Here is a 23,120-nt window from a genome sequence, read left to right on the forward strand (position 1 = left end):
AGATCGGAAATGACAAATATTTGCAGGTACGGTAAAGCTGTAGCTGTTGGCATACATAAAAGAAACTGTCATTTTTGGTTACCCCATATCGTCAATCTGTACGATATATTTATCTTTAATATAATTGGAAAGTCATTCATGTAAAAAAAATAAATAAATAAAGCACGTTTATTTTTTCTGGTACGCGAAATTCTACCTTCTTTTGATATCAATATTCCATGTTCCACCACGAAGAGGCGTTGAAATCAAGCGCAGATCGAAAGCTCATTTGACGAAGTGTACACTATTTAGTGTGCACTCCATTTGTAGACTTTTAGTGTGCATCCTCGAAGTGTGCACTATGCACTTTTGGACACGGAATTAGTATTTATTTTCTATAAATAGGATCTGGATAATTTAATAGGAAGTGTTGTTTGGTACTTCTTTAAATATCACTGGGTTGAAATTCGTTGAGTCTTTCCTATATCTACTATTCGCAGTAAGCTGTGATAAATACGTACTTACCTTCATTGGAGTGTCCAAAACGTATACAAACCATGTAACTGAAATGTACTCTCCTTTTTCTTATGTTTTAATCATAAATTATAAAATATCTTAAAATAAAGCATTAATGTAAAAATCATTAACTTTGAAAGTAAAATAATATCCTTATATTTTAGTGATTTATTTTGCACTTATATACACGGAACATTATGTATTATATAGGCTTTCGAGTTTTCATTCCTTAATGAAGCAAAAGACATGCCTTGAGGCTTGTATGTTATATAACTATTTGGTACTTGCTGTTACATTCCATTACAACTATTACCAATGGATAATTGTTATAAGCTATTATAATTATATTGAACTTTCGCGCAGCGACCACTCATCAATATAGAGTACTAATTTATATTTCCAGTGTAACACATTATCCAATTTTCCAAATTTCTGAATCTGAAAGACAAAAACGGAAAAAACAATTAGGTAAATATCTGAAATAGTAAGTGATAATGCATCTTATGTAGCGTTGATCTATAAGAGACGTCAAATTCCAAACTAACCACTAGAATGATAGTAATTTTAGAGTTATGACAGTAAGATTGCTTTGTTGACTCATTTCTCCCCTCACTCCCTCATAACATTGGAAATATTGGGTTTTCATACTTTTGAATAGATATTTTTAGTATTTTATAAGCAATGCTGTCTATTAAAGGAGTAGGAGTGAATTTACATAAAACGAAACAAGTCAATTCCATTCTATTATCATTTTCTCAGTCCGTCTTCCACAACTTCAAAATATAAGTATTTGTTAACAATAATAGGAAATTACTTTCAATGCACAAATAAAACCGTGAAAAATGAAAATAGAAATTATTTCGACCCCACATGGTTATTTAAGTACCACTAACTATTATGATTTTCTCCTATTCGAGGACTGTCAAAGCCGGTTACACCTTACCCACCCCATTTTTCCTAATAAACTTTGGGAAAGGAACTTGAAATATATTGTAGTGTACAGTCAGTGGCGTATTTACGATTTTGTTTCGGGAGGGGCTTTGCTAACGTTCGGGGGAGCTTTGCCTGAAAATGTGAAAATTCTGCAAGATATTTCATATACTTTACTATAGTAAGTAAGATTTCGGGGGGGCTTAAGCCCGGAAGTCCCCCCTAAATACGCCACTGTGTACAGTAGAGATAGTCTTTCTTCCCGAAGACCACCCAGCTTCCTTGAGTACTATTGAGATATTCTGTGAAATATTCCGTGTGTACTTTTGAAATATTTTATACAAATTTTCAGACAACTTGTGACTTGAAGAGTGTTTTCCATTTATATCTATTGATATATTTTGTTTAGTGATTAGAAGAAATATTTTAGCATATGTTACTTTGAAAGTGTCAGTAATTTAATTTTTAATTTAATGATTTCGTTTATGTCACTGTACAATATTAGATATTATCTTGTAAAGGATATAGTAAAGGCATTCAGAGTTAAAGTCAAAAAACTTGACAACTTACTTCATAAATAAAGGCAATTTAAAATCCAAAATAATTTAAATTTCATGTATTGGCTTCTACAAGAGTAGGAAAATGATTCTGTGTGTATAGAAAATTTTGTACTGAATAAATAAAAAATGGAAAGAAGTTTTAAAACGTCAATATGTAATGCAATAGTAGTAGTTGTATATTTTAAATTTAATTTTTATTCTGAATTAGTGAATCAATTCAGTTTAGTAAGAGAATAATCTAAGACACGTAATATTCATGTCTTCTCCTGTCACCTATATTTTCGTCCATTTCTATTTTAGTTGGTTGAATGATTTCATGTTTAGCGTTCGTGTTAAACACCTAGGTTAGAAGATACCTTGAAATTCAGTTTAAGTAAATGAATTAAACACACATATCCTTTCGTATCTGCTTTTCCAGAAAGTCCAAAAGCAAGACAAGATTGTACCACTACCGTAGCATAGAAAAATTGGTCACCGAAGCTACTAAGTCCATATATGTATACATCTAGCTATTTGCATTTCGTTAATAGCAATTTGACATAGTCTTGGTAAGATACTTTAGTCCGAGTTTTACAAACGAGATTAAACGTTCGCTGATTCTCTTATCTTAAGGACAAAGTAATTTTAAGTTGTTTTTTTTTTTAATAAATTATCAAAGGAGTGTATCTTAAAAGAAAAACAAAAAGATAATCAGTCGTAGAGTCACTGAAACCTCATTGATGCAAAATATTAAAAAAAGAAAAAAACTAATGTATTTGGTAATACTTTCCGATTGGACAAAGTGACATATGGATGCGTCTCGCTCCCTTAACCAAATTCAAGGCCCCTGTATTCGACCTATAGCATGGTATTGGGTTCAACTATGATTGTTAATTAATCATTTAGTTAAATTTTCACTATCTTTTAAATAAATATCTCAAATAACATATGCTGCATAACTTTTAGTATTTATGTTTCGGTAGTAGTGTCATCGTGCATTGTTACATTATCCTGTAATTTACAATGAACTTAGATGAATGTATATTTTATGAATACATACCACAATTAACTTCATCAGTGCCATCTCCACAGGAGGTATAATCATCACAAACCCACCCACTCGGAATGCATTGTCCAGATCTACAACGAAACTGCTTTCGAGAGCATGTACGTTGTTCTATAGTAATAAAAAACTAAAATTAGTGACTAATAGTAAATAAATTTAAGGAAGATCAATTTTGATTCACAATAAACAAATAAAAATTAATATGATAAGGTGTGTTGTTTTGAGATTTTTTTCAATAAATAACATTAAGAAAGAATTAAAAGATAAATATCAAATTATAAAAATACTGAAATGATTCAATAATTACAGTTTCTTATGTAGAAAAGAAACTCTGTATCTGTATGTATATATATATGCTGTAACTTCCGTGTCCAACAATTTGAACATCGTACAATGAACAGACAAATTATGTAACTATCACGTAAGTTCCTTATTTTATGAACAGAAACCAAAAAATCAGATTGGAAGAATTAAACACAATTCTTTTCTTCAAATTGGAAACCCTTATCTCTATAAAATTTAATCATCTTTAAGCCATATTTTCGAGTACCGCTCAGCGAGCTTAGAGATAAATATCTACTGTGCTCCAGTTTCTTTCCTGTTTAAGCTCCCAAACGTTCTGGTGCGAAGAAAGTGTTCGATGTTAGAAATAAATGGTAGTCGCTCGATGCAAGTAGAGGCATTATTTTGTCGAGGGTATGGGGGTAATCAAGATTCATGTAAAACTGATTGAAATGCAAAGTTCTTCGAGGCCCAAAGTGTATTGTACTAATTTTAGCGGCCCATACGGGTAATTTGCATATTTATGGGCCTTCATATATCCGGAATTCATACTCTACTATAACGCTTGGTCACAAAATTGCTTTTAGTTTCTTTAGATGTAACTGAACATGAGTGTGGGCATCAAATACTGGATCAAATACTGCTTCTCTGACACGTGTTATCCACACCGGCCGCCATCTTGCATCCGCCATATTGGATACAACTTTCGTTTTTTCAAATGGGAATATGTGCATGTGATATATCAAATTCATACAAAATTTTCTCCGAAACTCATTGGTGTAGTGAGTTTTACGGTACCTTGTACCATTTGCAAGATATTACATGTTCAAGGTGAGGTACTTCACAAATTCATCCACTAAAAAGTCGTGCAAGGCCCCGTATGTATATGTGATCTTTTATTGTTGACGAAATGTTTTCTGAACGTACATACATATAGACCCACTGACGTAAGTAGGATATGGTAGATCTTCACCAAGATCTGGTCGTATCTAGATTTACATTAGGCATTTTGTACGTAATAAAATACTTCCTTCTTATACTATAACATGGAAGTAATAACAATCACTCACAAATGTTGTAAGATTATGGCACCAATGTTGTAGAGAGTTTGTTTATACCTACAGTACTTTTCCAGTTAGAAATTGTTTTGGTTTGTCAACATCAAAACCGTAAGCGTAACCGATATTACTCTGCAATGTCTATTCGCGAAGTGCCTAGAGGAATCTAACATGTAATATCTCGCAAATGGTACAAACTACCTCAAAACTCACTTCACCAATGAATTTCCGAAAAAAAAAATATGAATTTCATGTATCACATGCACCTATTCCCATTTGAAAAACCGAAAGTTGAATCCAATATGGCGGATCCAAGATGGCGGCCGGTGTGGATAACACGTGTCAGAGAAGCAGTACTTGATCCAATTTGTTTTGCATATGCCCACATTCATGTTCAGTTACATCTAAAGAAACTAAAAGCAATTTTGTGACCGAGCGTTATAGTAGTGTATGATTGAATTCCGGGTATATGAAGGCCCATAAAAATGCAAATTGCCCGTATGGGACGCTAAAATTAGTACAATGCACTTTGGGCCGCGGAGAACTTTGCATTTAAATCAGTTTTACATGAATCCTGAGGGGACACTTCGCGAATGTACCTTGTTAGTACTTCCAATGCCTTGCAAGTCCAAGTTCAGCTCACACGGCTATGGTGGGAGAGAAAGAGTAAGACTAAAATGTCAAAATAACCGAGATTAGTGTAAAGGCAAGAGTTTACGGGATAGCTAAAAGAATTGGTGACAGTCCAGATGACATTTAAGCCGTAAAGGCATTGCCTGTTGTTATTTATTCTACTCATTTCTGCGTTTTCATTGTCATTTATTGTACTCAGTTCATTATTTTCAATAACATTGCTTAAGTATTATTCTTTTCGTACGAAGTTGGAATCCTCTGCTAGTACTTTATATTAGCAGACATAAATAAACAAGCTTGAATAAAAAACACACAAAATAAATAGTTTCATTCAATTCCAAACTTTATAGTTAACCTATTATTATTCAGTTCATCTTATACATTATATGCATTAATCACTGTATTAGTGTTACCTAGAAACTAAAATTTTGTTGAATAATAAATTAGGTAATACCATAAACTATCACAAGTGCCCGGCTTGGCGCAGAAGAATAATGTTTCTGGCCAATATTTCAAAAGAGCTCCTTCGTGGCTAAGCCGTTAGTAGGGATGGTATCGAGACGAGACGAGACTTTATACAATCTCGGTCTCGTCTCGGTTGATAAGTAGCGGTCTCGGTCTCGATCTCGTCTCGAGTCAAAAATCGCCGTCTCGGTCTCGGTCTCGTCTAGAAAGTCTCGAAATATATAGTGTGAAATTAAAATTGTGAGAGTATTATTATCGTACAGTCTCCGTTTCCGCTTCTTATTTTTTGCCTTCATTCTTGATTTAGAATTATGGTATGATGTACCTTTTCGTAGCTAATTTGCTAGCGCTAATGCTTTCCACGTGTGTGTTCCAGGTTCAATCATCAGTGGGTATAACATATCTGGATTAAAACCCTAATAGTAACTCATATTTCACTTTCAGCAATAGACTTTGTCTCAAAAAGCTTTAATACTGCCTATACAATTAAACTCTATTAAATTAACCCCGGTACTATACAGTAGTTTATTTCCTTCCTTTGAATCAGAATTGTTCAATACCTCCTAATGAATAACGCAACACATAGCAGCACGAATGTATTTAAAAGTATCGAAATTGAAATTTTACAATTTCTCAGTTATTATCCAATACATTCTGCTTTGACTGTCATATTCATTACCTTAACAAATAGAGTAAATTATTACTACAATATATTTTGTTTCTAAATGATCAAATGATTTATTACCGTTTCACATCTCAGTGTTTAATTGACACTCTAAAACAGACACTTCCTTAACCTTGTGGTGGGAGCTACGGCACTCATCTTTGCTATCTGAGGTCTCGTGTTGGATCATCAAACAAGTTAGATTCAAAGTCCGATGTTTCGTATAGTTCGCGTATCACTTTAAGTACATTCTGTTTCTTAAACAAGTTTATATGGTCGTAATGTATTACATAAGCATATATCCAGTGCCGTAACATAGATTAAGCTTATTCCTGAGCTCTCAGCGGTGCATGTGATCTTTATTCGAGAAAACTAATTGTGCGTTCAGTATGTTGAAATTTTATATTGGATGATAATTACTTGCAAAACATGGACATACATATTATATAAGTATATAGGTAATTCGAGCTACATGTATCTATTTTCTCTGTCCCGGCAATATGAATGATTTTTAACTTTCTAGTTTTCTTTTCCATAATTTTCGTAGTTTTGCTGCAATATGAAGTAAAAAATATTTTTTTCTGTACGAATTTCGTTAAATTTTGGGTCCGTTTTTACCTTACCTTACCCAGTAAAAGTTTATATATGTTTGAAAAACAGTACTATAGGTCTTACTTAAGGAACCGGTTTTTCGCTTCTCCTGTAAAATTACGAAATTATAACTTGGTTTAGTTTATCTCTGAGATCCAGATATAATAAAATCATAACCATAATCATAATCAACCATTATCAACCCACTGCTGGATGAAGGTCTTTCCAAGTCTTCTCTACAACTAAGCTTGAGCAATTCTTTCTCAGGTTACTCCCCAGTTGTTCTTGATTTCGTCAAACCTTCTTGTACAAGAACGTTTTCTAGGTTGTTTTTATCTCGTAGTATTGTGTCTAGGATTGTTCTTGTTCATCGATCATAATTTCTTGCAATATGTCCAGCACATTTTCCAGTCCATATTAAAAATCATTTTATTCGTACCAGTCATTAGTTGCCAAATAATTCATTTCTACTGTATATATTTGTCCTACAAATTGTTCAAATCATCTACTTTTGGAGCAAAGATACGCTAGTTTTTGATCTTCGAATCTGACAACACTGACTCAATGATTTAAATCAACAGAATGTGAGGACTCCATTTGGTCTAGTGACTAGCACGCTTGACTTCGGTTCGAGTGGTCCCGAATTCGATGTCCGGTGGGAGTATAGTTGAACGACCGAAGTGGTTCGGATTCCATTATAATCATTAGCTCCACGTCTCCTTTAGACGCCCTAGCATAATCGTGGGACATTAAACTAAAACAAACCAAACCAAAAATGAACACAATGTGTATTACTAACTGTAAGTCCTTGAATAACTGCATACAGCTATGGTATGGATCGAGTTTGAGGTGGTCGGCGGTCAAACTAAAACAAGTGAAATGTAACTAGGGTGTAATTAGAACTTTTAATTAACCATGGGTTTGTGTATATCACGATTAAGGCTTAAGGAAACAACTAGGGTTACTGAAAAGTTATCAGTTACATTTAATTTCAGTTACAATTTGCATTTACATTTATTGCTGGAACCAAAAATTTGACATAAACATTAACATTATAAAGACTACGAAAAACATCGTCTTTTGAAAACATTATTGCAACCTAAAACAAATTACGAGTAATTTTAAAATATTTTGCAGTTTAGCTACGTTATTTGTACTATATTTAGAATAAAATTTACCAATTTATTTAAGTTAGGAACACTACTTAAAATAATGGAACTGCGATTTGTAATTAAAACCACTAAAAACTATTGTTGTATTGTTATAGAAGCAAACTAAAGCAACAATCATTATAAAAAATTAACGCAAATACGTTATTTTAAGCAGTACAACAATCACTATCCATTTGTTTGGTATCTCTGAAACGGTTTGAAATAACAATTGTTGTAGGTGATATTATGATCGCTTAAGTCTTTTGGAAGCATCTACATGATGAGACGTGATATGTCAGCACGTTTTTGAAGTGAAGTCTTTAGAAAAAGTTAAATTTTTCATTTCTTGTAACTTTGATCCATCATTCATTCGAACACTAAGATACAAATGATGCGCATTGCACCGTCTATGTCATTTGAGTTATTAGAGATCTCCAAAGTATTGATGTTGGTGATACTGTATTGTCCTTTGTTAGACTGAATAATGTATGTGGTATTGTGGTTTTATTTAGTATCTAAATTAGAAATAGGTAATACCTTACATAGTACAATTTGAGAAAATACAACTTTATTTTGCGTTGGCAACACTGCTTGTTTATCTAGTGGTATTGCAAACTATCTAGAAGAATTTTCCCTTCAATATTTCACACAATATGGTACAAATTTTCAGCATTTTAAATATATATATATATATACAGAGAGAGAGAGAGAAGATTATATACAACAGCAGTGGATTTTGTTTCGGGAGAAGCTTGAGGAACGGGTAAGAAGCATTTGTGTTGTACGTGCAATGCGAAAAAATAATCATAAATTTATTTCGGAAGGGGCTTGAACCCGACACCTACTCCCTAAATACACCACTGTACATCAGTCAACCGTTCCTATATTATCTCACACAGCAGCGAAACAAATTTTGAGTAAAGGCAAAATAACTGTCAATATTCGAGACGAGGCCGAGACTTTCGAGACTGACCAAGGTCTCGTCTCGGTCTCGTCTCGATTTATAGAGGTCTGTCTCGGTCTCGTTCTCGTCTCGATATGTAAAAGTCCGTCTCGGTCTCGTTTCGGTATATAAAAGTCCGTCTCGGTCTCGGTACCATCCCTAGCCGTTAGCGTAAGCGCCTTTGGCGTGGGAGACTCGGGTTCGGTTCCCGGCGGGAGCTCATGTGGTTTAGATTCTACATTAACCAGTAGGCCGAGTCTCATATAGTCTCGCTGCTGAAAGGAACGTTAAACTCAAAATTAATCAATCAATCAAGAATATTTCAAAAAGTAGAACTGAGTAGAATTAATAAATAAGATCAATGCTTTAGGGTTTCAATTGTCAGTAAATAAAGATCTGAGTAGAATAACTAACGACAGACAACGCCTACGGCGTAACCTCTGCAAGGGTAAATAATTGAGAATGTTAAATAACCAAGAACAAAAATTGGGATTGATCGTATCAATTCAAGGGCTAGTTAACATGCACGTAGTAATAGGGCTCGAGCATATCTCACTTCGCCTTACTTTTCTCTGGTTGGCTGACCGAGGTAAAGTAACTTGAACAAGTGATACAACGTTATAGGAATCAATGTCCTCTTAATTTTGGCAGTCGGGCCTTGGTCCTCTTCCAAATTTTTGGAGTGATATCTAGAACAATCTCCCTTAAATTTCGGAAATGTCGAAACTCCGGCGTATGTACCTCTAAGTTTTGGAGATTCATCTCGTTTTCTTTTATGGATAAAATATTATCCAAAATTGAAATTTCGGAAAATTTTGACTTACTTTATCCTATTTGATGAGGCCTTATTACCTTATACGGTTATATGGTTGTAAACTCAAGTATATTATCTTTCATACAGAATGTATACTTGGTTCACAGCTGTTAAATTTTGGCAGGGATATCTAGAACCACCTCTTAAATGTATGAATTGTCAAGAAAACAGTAATTGATAAGTGTTGTCTAGGATCCTAAACTATATCATTCTAAAGTTTGGTAATCCATTTCGTTCCCTTTTATGTGCATAAAATTGCAAACATTTAAAGTTTCGGAGGTTTCTGACATATTTTCCCCTTTAATAATGTTTATTACTTTATAACGTCATACAGAAAGTGCAGAAGAGTACACTCCCTTTCATAGAGTATAGATACATTGGTGCTCCTTTCCTAAAATTTTGAAGAGGTACTTACAACCACCCCTTCAATTTGGGAATTGTTAAAAACATTAATTTGAGAATGTTCTCTAGGCCTCAAACATATAGATCCCTTACCAATGTAAATTTTGGTGGTCCAACTCCTTTCCTTCCATGGGTGTAAAATTGCCAGTTTTAATTTCGCAGATTGTTGGCCTTACCTTTGATTGGGATTTATCACGTTATATAGTAATACGGGTGAATATAGATGTCCGTTTGGGCAGGAGTACTTAGGACCACTTATTAAATTTGGTAATTGTCAAAGACACAATAGCTGGTAAATATATTTTCTAAGACCCAAATTACTTTACGTTTTGCTTGCTCATCTCGTTCCCTTTCATGCATATAAAATTTAAAAAATGAAATTTGTTGGACTTAGTGTATCCTCTCTTGATAAGGCCTTATTATCTTATATGGTTATTGGTGTGTGTATAGAGGTTTATTACTTTCTATAAGACATTAGTACATTGATGTTCTTCTCTAATTTTAGTAGAGTACATGAAACAAATCTTTAAATTTGGGAATTAAAAAAAATAAAATTTGATAAAGTTCTCTAGAACTCAGATATATACCACTTTAAATTACGTTAGTCGTCCTTATTTCTTTTGTGGGTGAAAATTTCCAGATATTAATACTGTCACGTGGTCACTTATTGAGCTAATTTATGTTCATAATCAATGAGTGTTTAGAACGTGTCTATTCTGATGCTACATTCTTACAATTTGGGAGGTTTAGATAGGACCACTCCTTAAAATTGGGTTTTACTTTATGTCCTTCTACGAGTAAACAATTACCAACAAATAAAAATTTGGAGGTTATTGATCTAATGTACTTTCTTAGATAACGCTTTACATATATATAATTATATGGTTAAGTACAGGCTCAATTCTCTTGTTCATTGAATTTATTCACATTGATGAACTCTTATTTTATTTTGGTAAGAATATAAAGTTTAAATTTGAGAATTGTGATAAAACAATTTGGCAAATGTTCTCTAGGCCTTACTATAACTTTAATTGGTATTACTTTTCCATTTAATGGGTAAAAAATATTTTTTTAAATCAAAATTTGGAGATGTTTGACTTCTTATATCCTGTTCGAAGACTGTTTCGTGTATTATATGCTTAATAGATGAGTACAAGGGTTCATTCTCTTTCATGGAGTTTGGATGCATTGACGTTCCTCTCTTAAATTTGGGAGAGGACCTCTGACATTTTGGGATTGTTAAAGAATGTTTAAATGCTCTAAAAGACTATTTTAAATTTAGTTGGTTCTGTATACACTCTATTTTTATGGAAACAAAAATTTCAACTATATATATTGGCAAATTAACACTTGATATTTGGCGAAAATTTAAATTTTGGCAGGAAAATATATATTAGTATGAAGTACAAAGTTATAATATCATGCTTAACAATTACTACGAACATTATTGTATTCTAATATTAAAATACAAGATCTCATCGACTTTCTCTGAACGTGAGTACCTTCAGATTGGGTTTGTCAAGGATAAATAAAAATTCGTAATTGCTCTCTTTGACTGGTAAATTTGGATGATCCATCTTGTGTCCTTTCATGTAAAAAATACCAAATTTCAAATTTGATTCCTAATATATCATCACCACTTTGGAACTTAAGGACAACTCATAGTCAAAGGTTGATGATGTAAAATGTTAGGACTTGAAACCTGATAGGGATTGATTAACATCGATTTATTTGAAACAATAACAATTTCAATCTTTATACTTTAGTGACAAAGTATAAAGTCATTGGTGGTAATTTAACTTTAATGAGATCCGATTGGTTAAACTAATTTCATAATTTGGACTTGAAACCTATATAACCATATAAGGAAATAAGGCCTCATCAAATAGAATAAAATATGTCAAAACCTCCGAAATTTGAATACTAACAACTTTTTACCCACGAAAAGTAAGGAGATGAACCCCCAAAACTTACAGACCTACATATCTCGGTCGTATGTTGCCATACTAAATATTTAAATTTGGCATTTTCCGAAATTTAAATGAATGGCCCATGTACCCATCCCAAAATTCCATAGTGGTCTAAAGTATATCTGCCAAAATCAAAAGGACATTGACTCCTATGACGTTATATCACGTAATCAGATTACAGGACGTTTCTCAGTCAATCAGAAAAAGTTAGATAGAGTGAGATATACGTCGGTTTCTACTACTCACGTTGCACACTAAACTTCAGCCCAAATATCATTGACATTGTGACTAACTCTTTTAGTGACCCCGTAAACAGTGTATTCGACAATAGCATCGGTCGATTTCTATTTCTTTTATATATCAATTCTTTCTCATAAGTAAGAGCTGATTCATTCCATAATCTTTTTTTCAGGTATATTCTCATCCAGACTTTGGTCTCTTTGATAAAGTTACTTACTGTATATGTATGCCAAGTTAACGTTGTGGATTAATATAGTGGTCGAATAAATAAATAAATAAATAAATAATCATGCATACAATCATCGATTTTTATACATAAGAGATGCTTACGACACATTTCGATGTCCTCATCAGATCCATCACTACAGTTATTTTCAAGATTGCAAACAAGTATATTTTTAATGCAGCCCTCATTGTTGCATTTGAATGCAGTTTCTTGGCAGCCTTCCATCTCTAGGGATAGAATAAGAAATGGTAAGTACGAATTTGCACACGAAAGCTATAAATATCAGAGATAGAATATGCGTAGACGTTCTTAAATAGTTTATGTTTACCTTCCTAAATTGAAAAGTAGTACAAATTTCAAATTAGGTCCGCCACAAGAATCAACATCAGTTCAGAGGAAAATAAAATACTAAGTACCTGAATGATAACTATTCATGTTTCATGTTGCAGTGTATTAAATGACGTCAATACTTACAGTTTAGGATATGATTGGTGATATATCATTAGTTTTTCCCACTTATTGATTGTGTGATTGTTACAGATAGGTTTTCATATTAGCTATACGAAATGTAAATGCTCAAGATTTTATTAGCCATGAGATCTATAAAATTAACGAACTTGGAAAGTGTATACTTTGGCTGGTAACTAGGTAACAAACTTCCAATTTGATTACTTGTAGCTAATAATTTACATGATACAGTATAATTTGCCTTGTGTGTAGTTCAATGTTTGACTCGTATGGTAATCATAGCTAAAAGCAGAGTTTCTTGGAAACAATATACTACATAAGACTATTTTTTTTAATTTTATAAGGAGCATTACATTTCTACATTATAGAGATTAACTTTAAGAAGAAATAAGCATGATTCGGATTTCTTAGTAGAACATCCCTTTCCAAATGCCGTAAACAAAATTATTACAACAGTAACTTCACCTTCTTACAAGGTACACTTGCAATTCTTGAACCATGGTAGAGTTCATGGACAAACGGTTTTGGTAAAGAAAAATTTGATGGTGATATCCAAAGTCATTTTCACATGTTCAAAGTGGTTATCTTTATATATCTTACTTAAACTTAGATGACGTTAATTTACATTTGGTTACTTTATCTTAGATTTAGGTGATCATATACTAACTTATATTATGATCCTTTAGGTATATGTGTTCAGATAAATTCCAGTCAGCCTAATTAGCAAAAGTTGACCTAGAGTATTAATGGTTAGGTTAATTGAGATAATATCGGATACGTTCCAGTAGAACTGATGGTGGTGTTTGTAGTTGGAGTCAGGTTTGCTAAGTTAGGGCTAGAGTTTAATCAAGTTTAAGTAAGGTAGCCAAGTTTAAAGCTGCTAGTGTAATAGAAATTTCGAATACTAAAACTAATTTCTTTTACTCAAAACTACTTACTATAATGTGTACATATGTAATGGATTTCAAGTGGCATAATAGAAAAGTAAACCGTATGAAAACCAAATAACTTCCAATGTACAGTATATCACATGTTTCGAATGACAATTTTGAACTGCATATTTAATATTTTTCTTGTTTAAAGCAAACAGAGCAAAATGTGGTGTAGTTTTCGAACCGTTCGTAGAAAATTATGTGAATTTTTATTATTTTAGTATTTTCATATTTTACATATTCGGTTTCGTAAATTCTGATAAATATTTACAAAATTAGCCATTCAGAAACTTGGATATACCTAATTATTAAAAGTAGGTAGGAGGTGTGATGTGTGGCTGCGGAGTTGTTGGTATCCCATACTGATTATTTGTTTAGTCACTCAATCCAATCTTCGTCTGAGTAATGGAAAAACTAAGGTAAACAGCCAAGTCATGGACATGGATAAATTCGCCGCCACTAATGGAGACTTCGGCGGAAATGTATGAAAAATAAAACATTCACTAACGCGGGGAAGTTTGCATTGTGTTGGAAATTATATATATGATACACTGGTTCCACTCAAGATCGTTAGGCTGCCGTCTGCTAGATCTACGGACACTGCAGGTGTGATAAAGTCGTAGTGTCACTTGCACGAGCTTGTTTTCACATTGTGTTAAGAAGTTAAATAAGGTGAGAAATCACTTGGCAGCTCTACTATAGTAAAGCTATGAACAAATTGAAAGGTGTGTGTTTTTATACACACTAATATTGCTACGACCAATCTCGATGAAATTGCTAAGATTACGACCAATCTCGATTAAATTTTTAACATAAATGAGGTTTAAGCCTAGAATGTTATTTGGCAGTTTACTTTGACGGAGCAACGTAGGGGAGGAGGAGGAGGGGGAGATGTAAAAAATCAATGTAAATAAAAATAAAATAAGTTTGTGGCTCAATAACTGTTGAACCACGCAACCGATCTCAATCAAATTTTTGACATGTATGAGGTTCGGAACTGAAAAGAATTTTAGAGTTTCACTTTGATGGTAGAACCTAGGGGTGGAGGAGGGGAGGATATACATATAAATTAATAACTCTTGAAACACCAGACCGATCTCGTTCAAATTTTCAACATAGATGAAGTTCAGACCTGGAACGATTTTTATCATTTTACGTTGACCGAGCAACGTAGAGGAGGGGAAGGAGGGAGATATATATGTAAAAAATATAAGTGACATTCTTTGTGACGTCATCACTCTTGAACCAGCCGATCGATCTCAATCAAATTTTCAACATAGATGAAGTTCGGATTGGGGCTGGTTTGTGTATAAGTTTGACGGTGCAGCTTAGGGGAGGGGGAGGAGAGAGATATTTAAACATGATCGAAAATGACCGATATTAAATTGGAATCGATAGTTTTGGGGTCGCTGAGATAAACAGTGACACTTCCGATGCTGTTCAAATCCACATTCAGCCCTGTAGCTTGGCGGAGGGGAGGGAAAATATACAAAAATGATCGAAAATGACGAATATTAGTGTCGAATTCATAGTTTTCGAGGTCGCTGAGTTGAATACTGACACTTTCGATACTGTTTACGACCAAATTCAGCCCCGCAACTTGGGAGAGGGGGATATATAATAATGATCAAAAATGACCAAGTATTAGTGTCAAATCCATGGTTTCCGGCGTCGTTAAGGTGAACAGTGATACTTCCCATCTCGTTCAAATGTAAATTCAGCACAGCAACTTGGAGGAGCGGGAGGAAGGAGATATATAAAAATTATCAAAAATGACCATCGTCAATGTCGAACTCATGGTTTTCGAGGTCATTGAGATGAACAATGACACTTCCGATGCCGTGACTCGCAACATGGGGTAGGAGATATATACGTTTATTGGAAATGACCAATATTAGTGCCGAATCCATAGTTTTCGGGGTCTCTGAGACGAACAGTGATACTTCTGATGCCGTTTAAATCCAAATTCAACACCACAACTTGGGGAAGAGGAGGGGAGAGAAATATAAAAATCATCGAAAATGACCGATATCAGAGAGCGCTTTAGTAATAGTAAAACGTGACTGACTAACGAAATGTATTATTATTATTATTATTATTTAAGTTTAACCCAATGAACTGGGTAATTGATGCTAGTAATCCATATTCACAAGTGAGACTCAAATAACTTGGAGTTCGATGCCGTTATTTTGTATTTCTAATACAGGTCAAAAGTATTTATATAAATTGAGTTTACATAAAAGACATAGACAGTTGAATCGTTTTCAGTTTTCACTCAAATTATTCTAAAATATCAAAAGGTTAGATTATAATCATTATTATTTTAATTTTCTCTCTCTCTCTTTTTGGTCAATATTGGTAAACATATCATCATCATTATCATCATCATAACTATTCTGCTATTATTGGCAGCTTACGTGCTGCAATTGAGAAGCTTCGACGTACGGTGGTCCTCAGCTAGAGTCTTCGTCTTGACGTACAAATTTTCTCTTTTAATACCTTCCTTCAACTACAGTTTCCTTCGCTCTACCCCTCTCTTTCCTTCCACAATACTCTCTAGCACGTCCCGCATAATACAGTTTCTCATCAACCAATATCCAACCAATTTCCCTTCCTCCTCTTAACAATATCTAAAATTCTTCTTTTTTCCCCTACTGCTAATATTTTTAACACTTCATTTGTTTTCCGTTCAACACCGCTAATTCACTCCTTTTTTCTGCATGCCCATGTTTCGTAAGCCTGCAAATTTTCATCGCTTTTGCGTAATGTCAATGTTTCTGCTCCATAGAATACATATTGGAATCAATAGAACAAAATCTCTATATTTAATTGGAACTTTGTTTAATAAAAGGATTAGCCAATCGTCGTTGAAAAGAAAAATCTGACGCCTTTAGAGTATAAAAATAATTTTGCAATTCATGGTATTTCAATAATCTGTGCCGTCTTGATTTTTTTTCTTGCGTCTCAGGGTTAGCCTCCCCAGTTTGAGTGTTGGATCTGTTAAAAAAATATAAACAGATTACGAAACGTTGTGATTTATCTTATAAGCAGTGAAGCGTAGGCACATTAAAAAAATAAAGACCATCTAAAGACCATCACCTATGTTGTACACTATCGTCATAGTTACACGAAAGTAAAACTATATTAAATTTAGAAGAATACATTATATTTCCGTTACTATTGGCGCATTGTAGAGTTTATTATCCCTTATATCCATAGTAAAATTTACTTATGAAAAGCATAAGATATCTTAAATGCAAGACTTACAAGACTCGTCCAAGCAAGACCAAGAACAAGACCAAGACCAAGACTGCCTGTTGAAGACAAGACCAAGACCAAGGGTTCCAGTGCAAGACCAAGACCAAGGCTGGATGTGAAAGACCAAGACCACCCCGGTCTTGGTCTTGGTCTTGCATTTGTTCATCACTAGTAGCAGTTCCCCATACGCGATGACACGAGCAGTCCACCAAACACACAGGAGGACCTTCTTCTGGTGCAGTGCTAGTTTGCTTTTTGCAACCGGTTCATGGGATGCTAACCAATGATGATGGCGCCGTGAAGCTTCGTACAGAACCTACTTCTCATCACAGGTGTCTGCTCGCGTCACTGTCCTTAAACTTGTTAAACCACCGCTGCAGTGTCCACAAAACCACCGCCCTGCTGCAGCGACGTTTGATCCCAGTTTAAACTCGTATAACATACATGCCCTTATTACGCTCTGTGGAGGTCCCATGTTTACTCTGTCCTTACGCAAGTTGATGATGTAACTGAACTACCACACCAAAAACTGACGTTCGCCTTATCTTCATTCACATTCAACTTACGGTGTGAGGGGCGATTGAGCACAGACCTCCACAAAAAGCGACAGGACATTCTTGGTTACCTTTATAGATGGATATACTGAGATCTCCGCAATATATATATTAAAAATCCCACACAATCTTATTGCAAACCAGAAATTATAAGGGGGTCGCTGGCAAGAGGATATGGTAAAATGGGGGTCATGATAGGAAGTAGGTTGAGAATCACTGGTATAATTGATTGTATGATACGCACAATTGAACTTATAGACAATAATTAAATATATATTTGTTTAAGTGTTTCTCTTAGCAACACGACTAACGTGATTGAATATTAAAATATAGGGCGCGAATTTTCTTACATGAATATATCTCAACTGCACGTGAATATTTTTCAACTGTTCTAACAATATTTCTAATTATTATTACTCATTATTATGATTATCATTATTATTATTATTATTTCTTATTTATTTCTCATTGCAGTTAAATCACTTACCACACAGCGTAGCATTCTCATCACTGATATCCATGCAATCTGCAGACCCATCACAAACAGTTGCACCTGAAACGCATTGTCCTGATGTGCATCGAAACACTGAATTTTCACATGTGCGTTGTTCTGAAGATTTATAGAAAGTGATATTCAATCTGTACTTTAGAGTTATTTTACGTAAGTATGGATACATATAAATTATCAAAAATTCTAACAATTTGAGAACATATTTTACACTTATTTCTATGTTTATATTTATTCTAAAAAGAATGAGTTGCAAGCTTATTTCTTCTATCAAGTATATTTTAAACTCGTTAACAATAACGTTTTGTAGTGTTCTAACCAGTTTAATAATTAACATACAAGAATAACAATATTACAAGCAAAATTAAAATATAGCATGCTTAACTAGATTTGACTCTACACGGAAACGAACAATTAGTCACACAACAATACTTCAAATAATGTAATGTGAACATAAACCACATGATTTGAATTTAAAAGGAAAATGAGAAAGATGAAAAATCAAAAATGAAATAGTAATAAGAAAATTTTAGAAATAATGTTTCATGTTTCTTTATGTTTTATACACTTTATATATAATGGTATGTTCATTTTACAGTCAAACAAAAAAATAACAGCACTGAGAACAATTCTAATACTCATTGCATTGAATTTTATGGATAGTAATGTCGCTTAATATAAAAACTTGGGATTTTCTTTTAATATTCATATGTGCACTACAATAGCAACACATAAGCAATAGATTACTATTAGAAGAAGAAGAAGAGTGCTAATATTGAAAATACAAGTTTTGTCAAAGTGGTACTATTTTTGACGGATTGTACATATATTTATATATATATATATATATATATATATATATATATATATATATATATATATATATATATATATATATATATATATATATAGAGAGAGAGAGAGAGAGAGAGAGAGAGAGAGACAGAGAGACAGAGACAGAGAGACCAATAGAACTTCAAACTTAACGAAACGAAATACTTTATTTCATTTATCTGGTTTTCTTGTCTTCCTTATTAAAATTGGTTTCTTTTTAAAAGTAACAGTATAATGGGATATTGGATAATATGAACATTCTTATAGATAAAAGTGAACGTCCATAGTGTTTTTTGTATGAGTTTGTGTAATTCTGCATATAAAATGGTTATTAACGTATTGTACAAAGAAATATTTTAATCTCTCATTTTTTTCTACTTACTATCCTTTGAGCGATAAGAACGTTTCATAATTTGAGTTAAAGCAACTTAAAAGCGAAAAAGGAGCAATAAAATCTGACATTATAATAAGTTTGTTTTAGTTTCTAGTCTAACATAAGCAACAGTATTATCTAATTTATTGGATTACTAAGAATGATTTTGAGGTTTGAAAAGCCTACAAATTAGGATAATAATAAACTTTGTTTTGAATGAATGTAACTGCATACAAACTATCACTGTTCGTTTGCATTATGATATAACTTAAAAATACTTACGACACATTTCAATATCTTCATCAGATCCATCGTCACAGTCAATGTAAAGATCGCAAACATCTATGCCAAAAATGCAACTTCCATTCTTACATTTGAATGCAGACTTCTGACAACCATGTTCCTCTTTTAACAAAACAAAGTTTTAGTTAATCGTTTCAATATTAAAATCACGAATTACTAAAAATGAACACTATATATATATAATGTTCATTTTATGTGTGTGTGTGTGTGTGTGTGTGTGAACGCAACTTAATAGTTATTTTCGCTATTCAGTAGTTGCAGGAGATTGCACGGAAAGTTGTGTTATTTGTTTCACTGTTAAATACTTCAATTTACATTTCGTACAATTTGGTGTTGCGTTTACTTCTAAGAAAGAAACAAATGGCATTTCAAACAATTCCTTCAGCTTATGTACACAAATACTCATTGTAATATCAAAACGTTTTCAAACAAAATTATCAATTTTAGGATATATAAGTAATGTTACAATTGTAACAAATCAAATTTGTTTAATTCTGGCTTTTAATGTTTCTCTGTAAATTTGAAGTAGATTTTTGAAATTAAAATCATATTATAAATCATAAATGCCCGAAACAAACACTATGTTGAAAGGAAAGCACATAAATATTCATGGGAAAATTTGCTTGCGGCAAACCTTGCGGTTTGAATTGTAACTAACACTGCCATGTAATGGAGAAATGACACACTTTGTTCAAGATTGATGTTTCCAATTAAAGTTCCTATAGCTTTGCATTTGCCTGATTTCAAATCCACACGGGCTTTTCTGAAGGATTTTCACAGTGATTTTGAATGCAAATGAGCTCTTTTGTTATCTACGACCATGACTATAGACCATTGATAGACACTGCAGCGTTGTCAGCAACTTAACGAAGCAAACTCATCAACAAGTATATAATTGTATTGAAATTAAGGTATATTATTGTATTTTCATAGAGAGATACACAGATCCATTTTCGATATTATTGAAACATTGTGTTGCAAATTGAATCTACATTTAACAATAGAACAAATGGCTAAATATGAAGGGTATTAATAATGATTATGTCATAAATTTGAAAGAAGATCACGCACACCATAATATGAAGAAAAAATTCATATAAACATATATCGTAAGTCTCGTAGTTTCCGAGCGAGAGACTGGTGTAATTTAGATCGGTATTTCTTCAACAAGCAATTACTGTACGTCGTGTAATCCCATTCCATCCAAATATAAAAAATGCTTAAGGTAAACATGCACAATGATTGCACAAAGGATTCACAGAAACGACTAGAGGGAATTTCTGAAAAGATCATCAATCGTGTAGTAGCTTAGTCCATTCTTTAAGGAACTGTTGCTATTTAACTCCATTTTCGCTCAGTTGGTTGCTTCCATACCGATGTACCACATCCACTTTATGACGAGCATAATGCAGAAACTATTAAGAGTCCATGTAATTGTACTATGCGACATAAATTATGTCTAGCTGCGAGTTTCGTTCCGTGTTCTAAATTCTTATATCCATTTCTCGTCTGTGATTATGAAACCACTCATAACATTTGAAAGTTGTCCCGTGTTTAATTCAATCGCAATATCGACTTTCCAATAATGAATTCCCCTTTTTGTAGTAACTTACCTTTTCCTTCGTTCCTTCTCCTACTTACTTTTACTTTGGAGACATCACGATTTTGTGCAATCCCTTGCGCAATCATTCAGTGTGTTTAACATCTACACTTTTAAATAGAGATTAGTTCATTTCTGTGACGTAGTCCTGGACCGCCAGGCGTACATTTATTGCTTATCGATGAAAGATCTAAAATTGTTTTATCTCGTTTTCGACAGAATTTCACTCGGAAATTATGCAGTTTATGATATACGTTAATATCAACATTTTCTAGTAATTTGGTATGGAGGAGCATCTCCAACATTAATGACATTGTATTTATTAACATACCGTGTACATATGTAAATGTTTTTGTGTGTGTAAGGGCAAATATTCCTTATTGAATCGTAGTTTATCTATGCTGAATAATGTTCTCTTACTATATTTAAGTAAACAAGTAGTAAATATTGATAACGATCCTAACAAGTCTAAATATAATTTAACCTATTATTAGTGAATAACATGAACATCTGAACAGTGAAAATGGATTGGTAATAATGCTTTCTGTAGAATGTAAGGAAAGTCAGTTTATAAAAGTGTTTCCAATATTCTAATAAACAGAACTATGGAAACAGACTAATACGGAATAAACGTTGTAAAATATAGCCAAAGTCGCAATGAAGGTAGGTGATAGAGATGGGACAGAATACTTGAGGGTATATTAGAACGAGATCTGATACTTGAAGTTCGTCTTCTTGAATTTTACGCATATGTCTTAAACGGAAACGGGAACTACACCATGTGATATGTCTTATTAATAGTAAATTTCCGTAGATATTCATGACTGTTTTTTATGTCCAAAGCTAAATATTAGTCATACGAGAAGGACGTTCATTGGGACAGGAAATGTTCAATGTTTTCCCCATTCCGGTCGATTGTTGGATGCATTTTAAATTTCTAATCATACACAATCTTGAGCAAATTGTCGGCTGTAATGTAGAAACGTATGTCCAAAATATCTTTCCTGAGATGCTCACCCCTAATTTTCATCGCGTACACAACATACTTGACATTCTCCCAGGTATTAGTCAAGTGAGATTGGGTCAGGAGAACGAGGTGACCATTTTACAGCACCTCGGCGACCAATCCAGGAGAAAGAAAACTTCTTATTGAGGTACTGATTGGTGTAGGTGAGTGAATTTCCAAAAAAAAAATGTACATGAATTTAATATATTACGTGTAGCTATTTTCATTTGAAAAAACGAAAATTGAATTCATATGGCGGACCCAAGAAGGCGGCCGGAGTGTGTAGCATATGTCAGAGAAGCAGCACTTGATCCAAATTCTTCTGCATATTCTTACATTCATGTCCAATTACATCTAAAGAAACTAAAACCGAGCATAGTAGTAGTTTATGATTGAATTCCGGATATATGAAGGCTTATTAATATGCAAATAATCGGTATAGGCCGCTAAAATTAGTACAATAGACATTGGGTCGCGGAGAACTTCGCATGTAAATCAATTTTACATGAATTTCGAGGGAACACTTTACGAATGTGTCTTGTTAGAAGCAAGATCTCTTTTATTGGAAATAAGAGGAAATTATTTAAATAATTACTTACCACACAAATTAGAATCCTCATCACTCTTATCCCTGCAGTTGGTCTCACCGTCACATACATATCTACTGTTAATGCATTGTCCAGATGAACATTTAAATTAAAAGTCCTCACACGTGCGTTGTTCTAATATTTGTAATAAACGAAATAAGCTCCATTTACAATAATTTCTATATTCTCATAACACAATTCCACAGATTTCATTTTAAACAACAGATA

At 33.3% G+C, this 23,120-nt stretch overlaps 1 protein-coding gene across 2 annotated transcripts in view; it reads right to left on the reverse strand.

The window, feature by feature from the left end:
* Positions 1 to 664: 664 nt before the first annotated feature.
* LOC145677242 (uncharacterized) overlaps positions 665 to 23,120 on the reverse strand; it is a 38,005-nt gene continuing 15,549 nt past the window's right edge. The window contains exons 2-7 of one of the 2 annotated variants that reach the window (XM_081747841.1): positions 22,905 to 23,027; positions 19,679 to 19,801; positions 18,169 to 18,291; positions 12,574 to 12,696; positions 3,025 to 3,141; positions 665 to 933 (exon numbers count right to left, since the gene is read on the reverse strand). In XM_081747841.1, the coding sequence (XP_081603967.1) occupies positions 908 to 933; positions 3,025 to 3,141; positions 12,574 to 12,696; positions 18,169 to 18,291; positions 19,679 to 19,685 (396 nt within the window). In that variant the 5' untranslated portion in view covers positions 19,686 to 19,801; positions 22,905 to 23,027 and the 3' untranslated portion in view covers positions 665 to 907. The remainder of the gene's footprint in view (positions 934 to 3,024; positions 3,142 to 12,573; positions 12,697 to 18,168; positions 18,292 to 19,678; positions 19,802 to 22,904; positions 23,028 to 23,120) is intronic. The other variant, XM_081747840.1, reaches the window with a different exon arrangement.

Source organism: Thermobia domestica, unplaced genomic scaffold (assembly GCF_964235325.1).
Source record: "Thermobia domestica unplaced genomic scaffold, izTheDome1.hap1.1 HAP1_SCAFFOLD_730, whole genome shotgun sequence".
In the NCBI taxonomy this organism is placed as follows: domain Eukaryota; kingdom Metazoa; phylum Arthropoda; class Insecta; order Zygentoma; family Lepismatidae; genus Thermobia; species Thermobia domestica.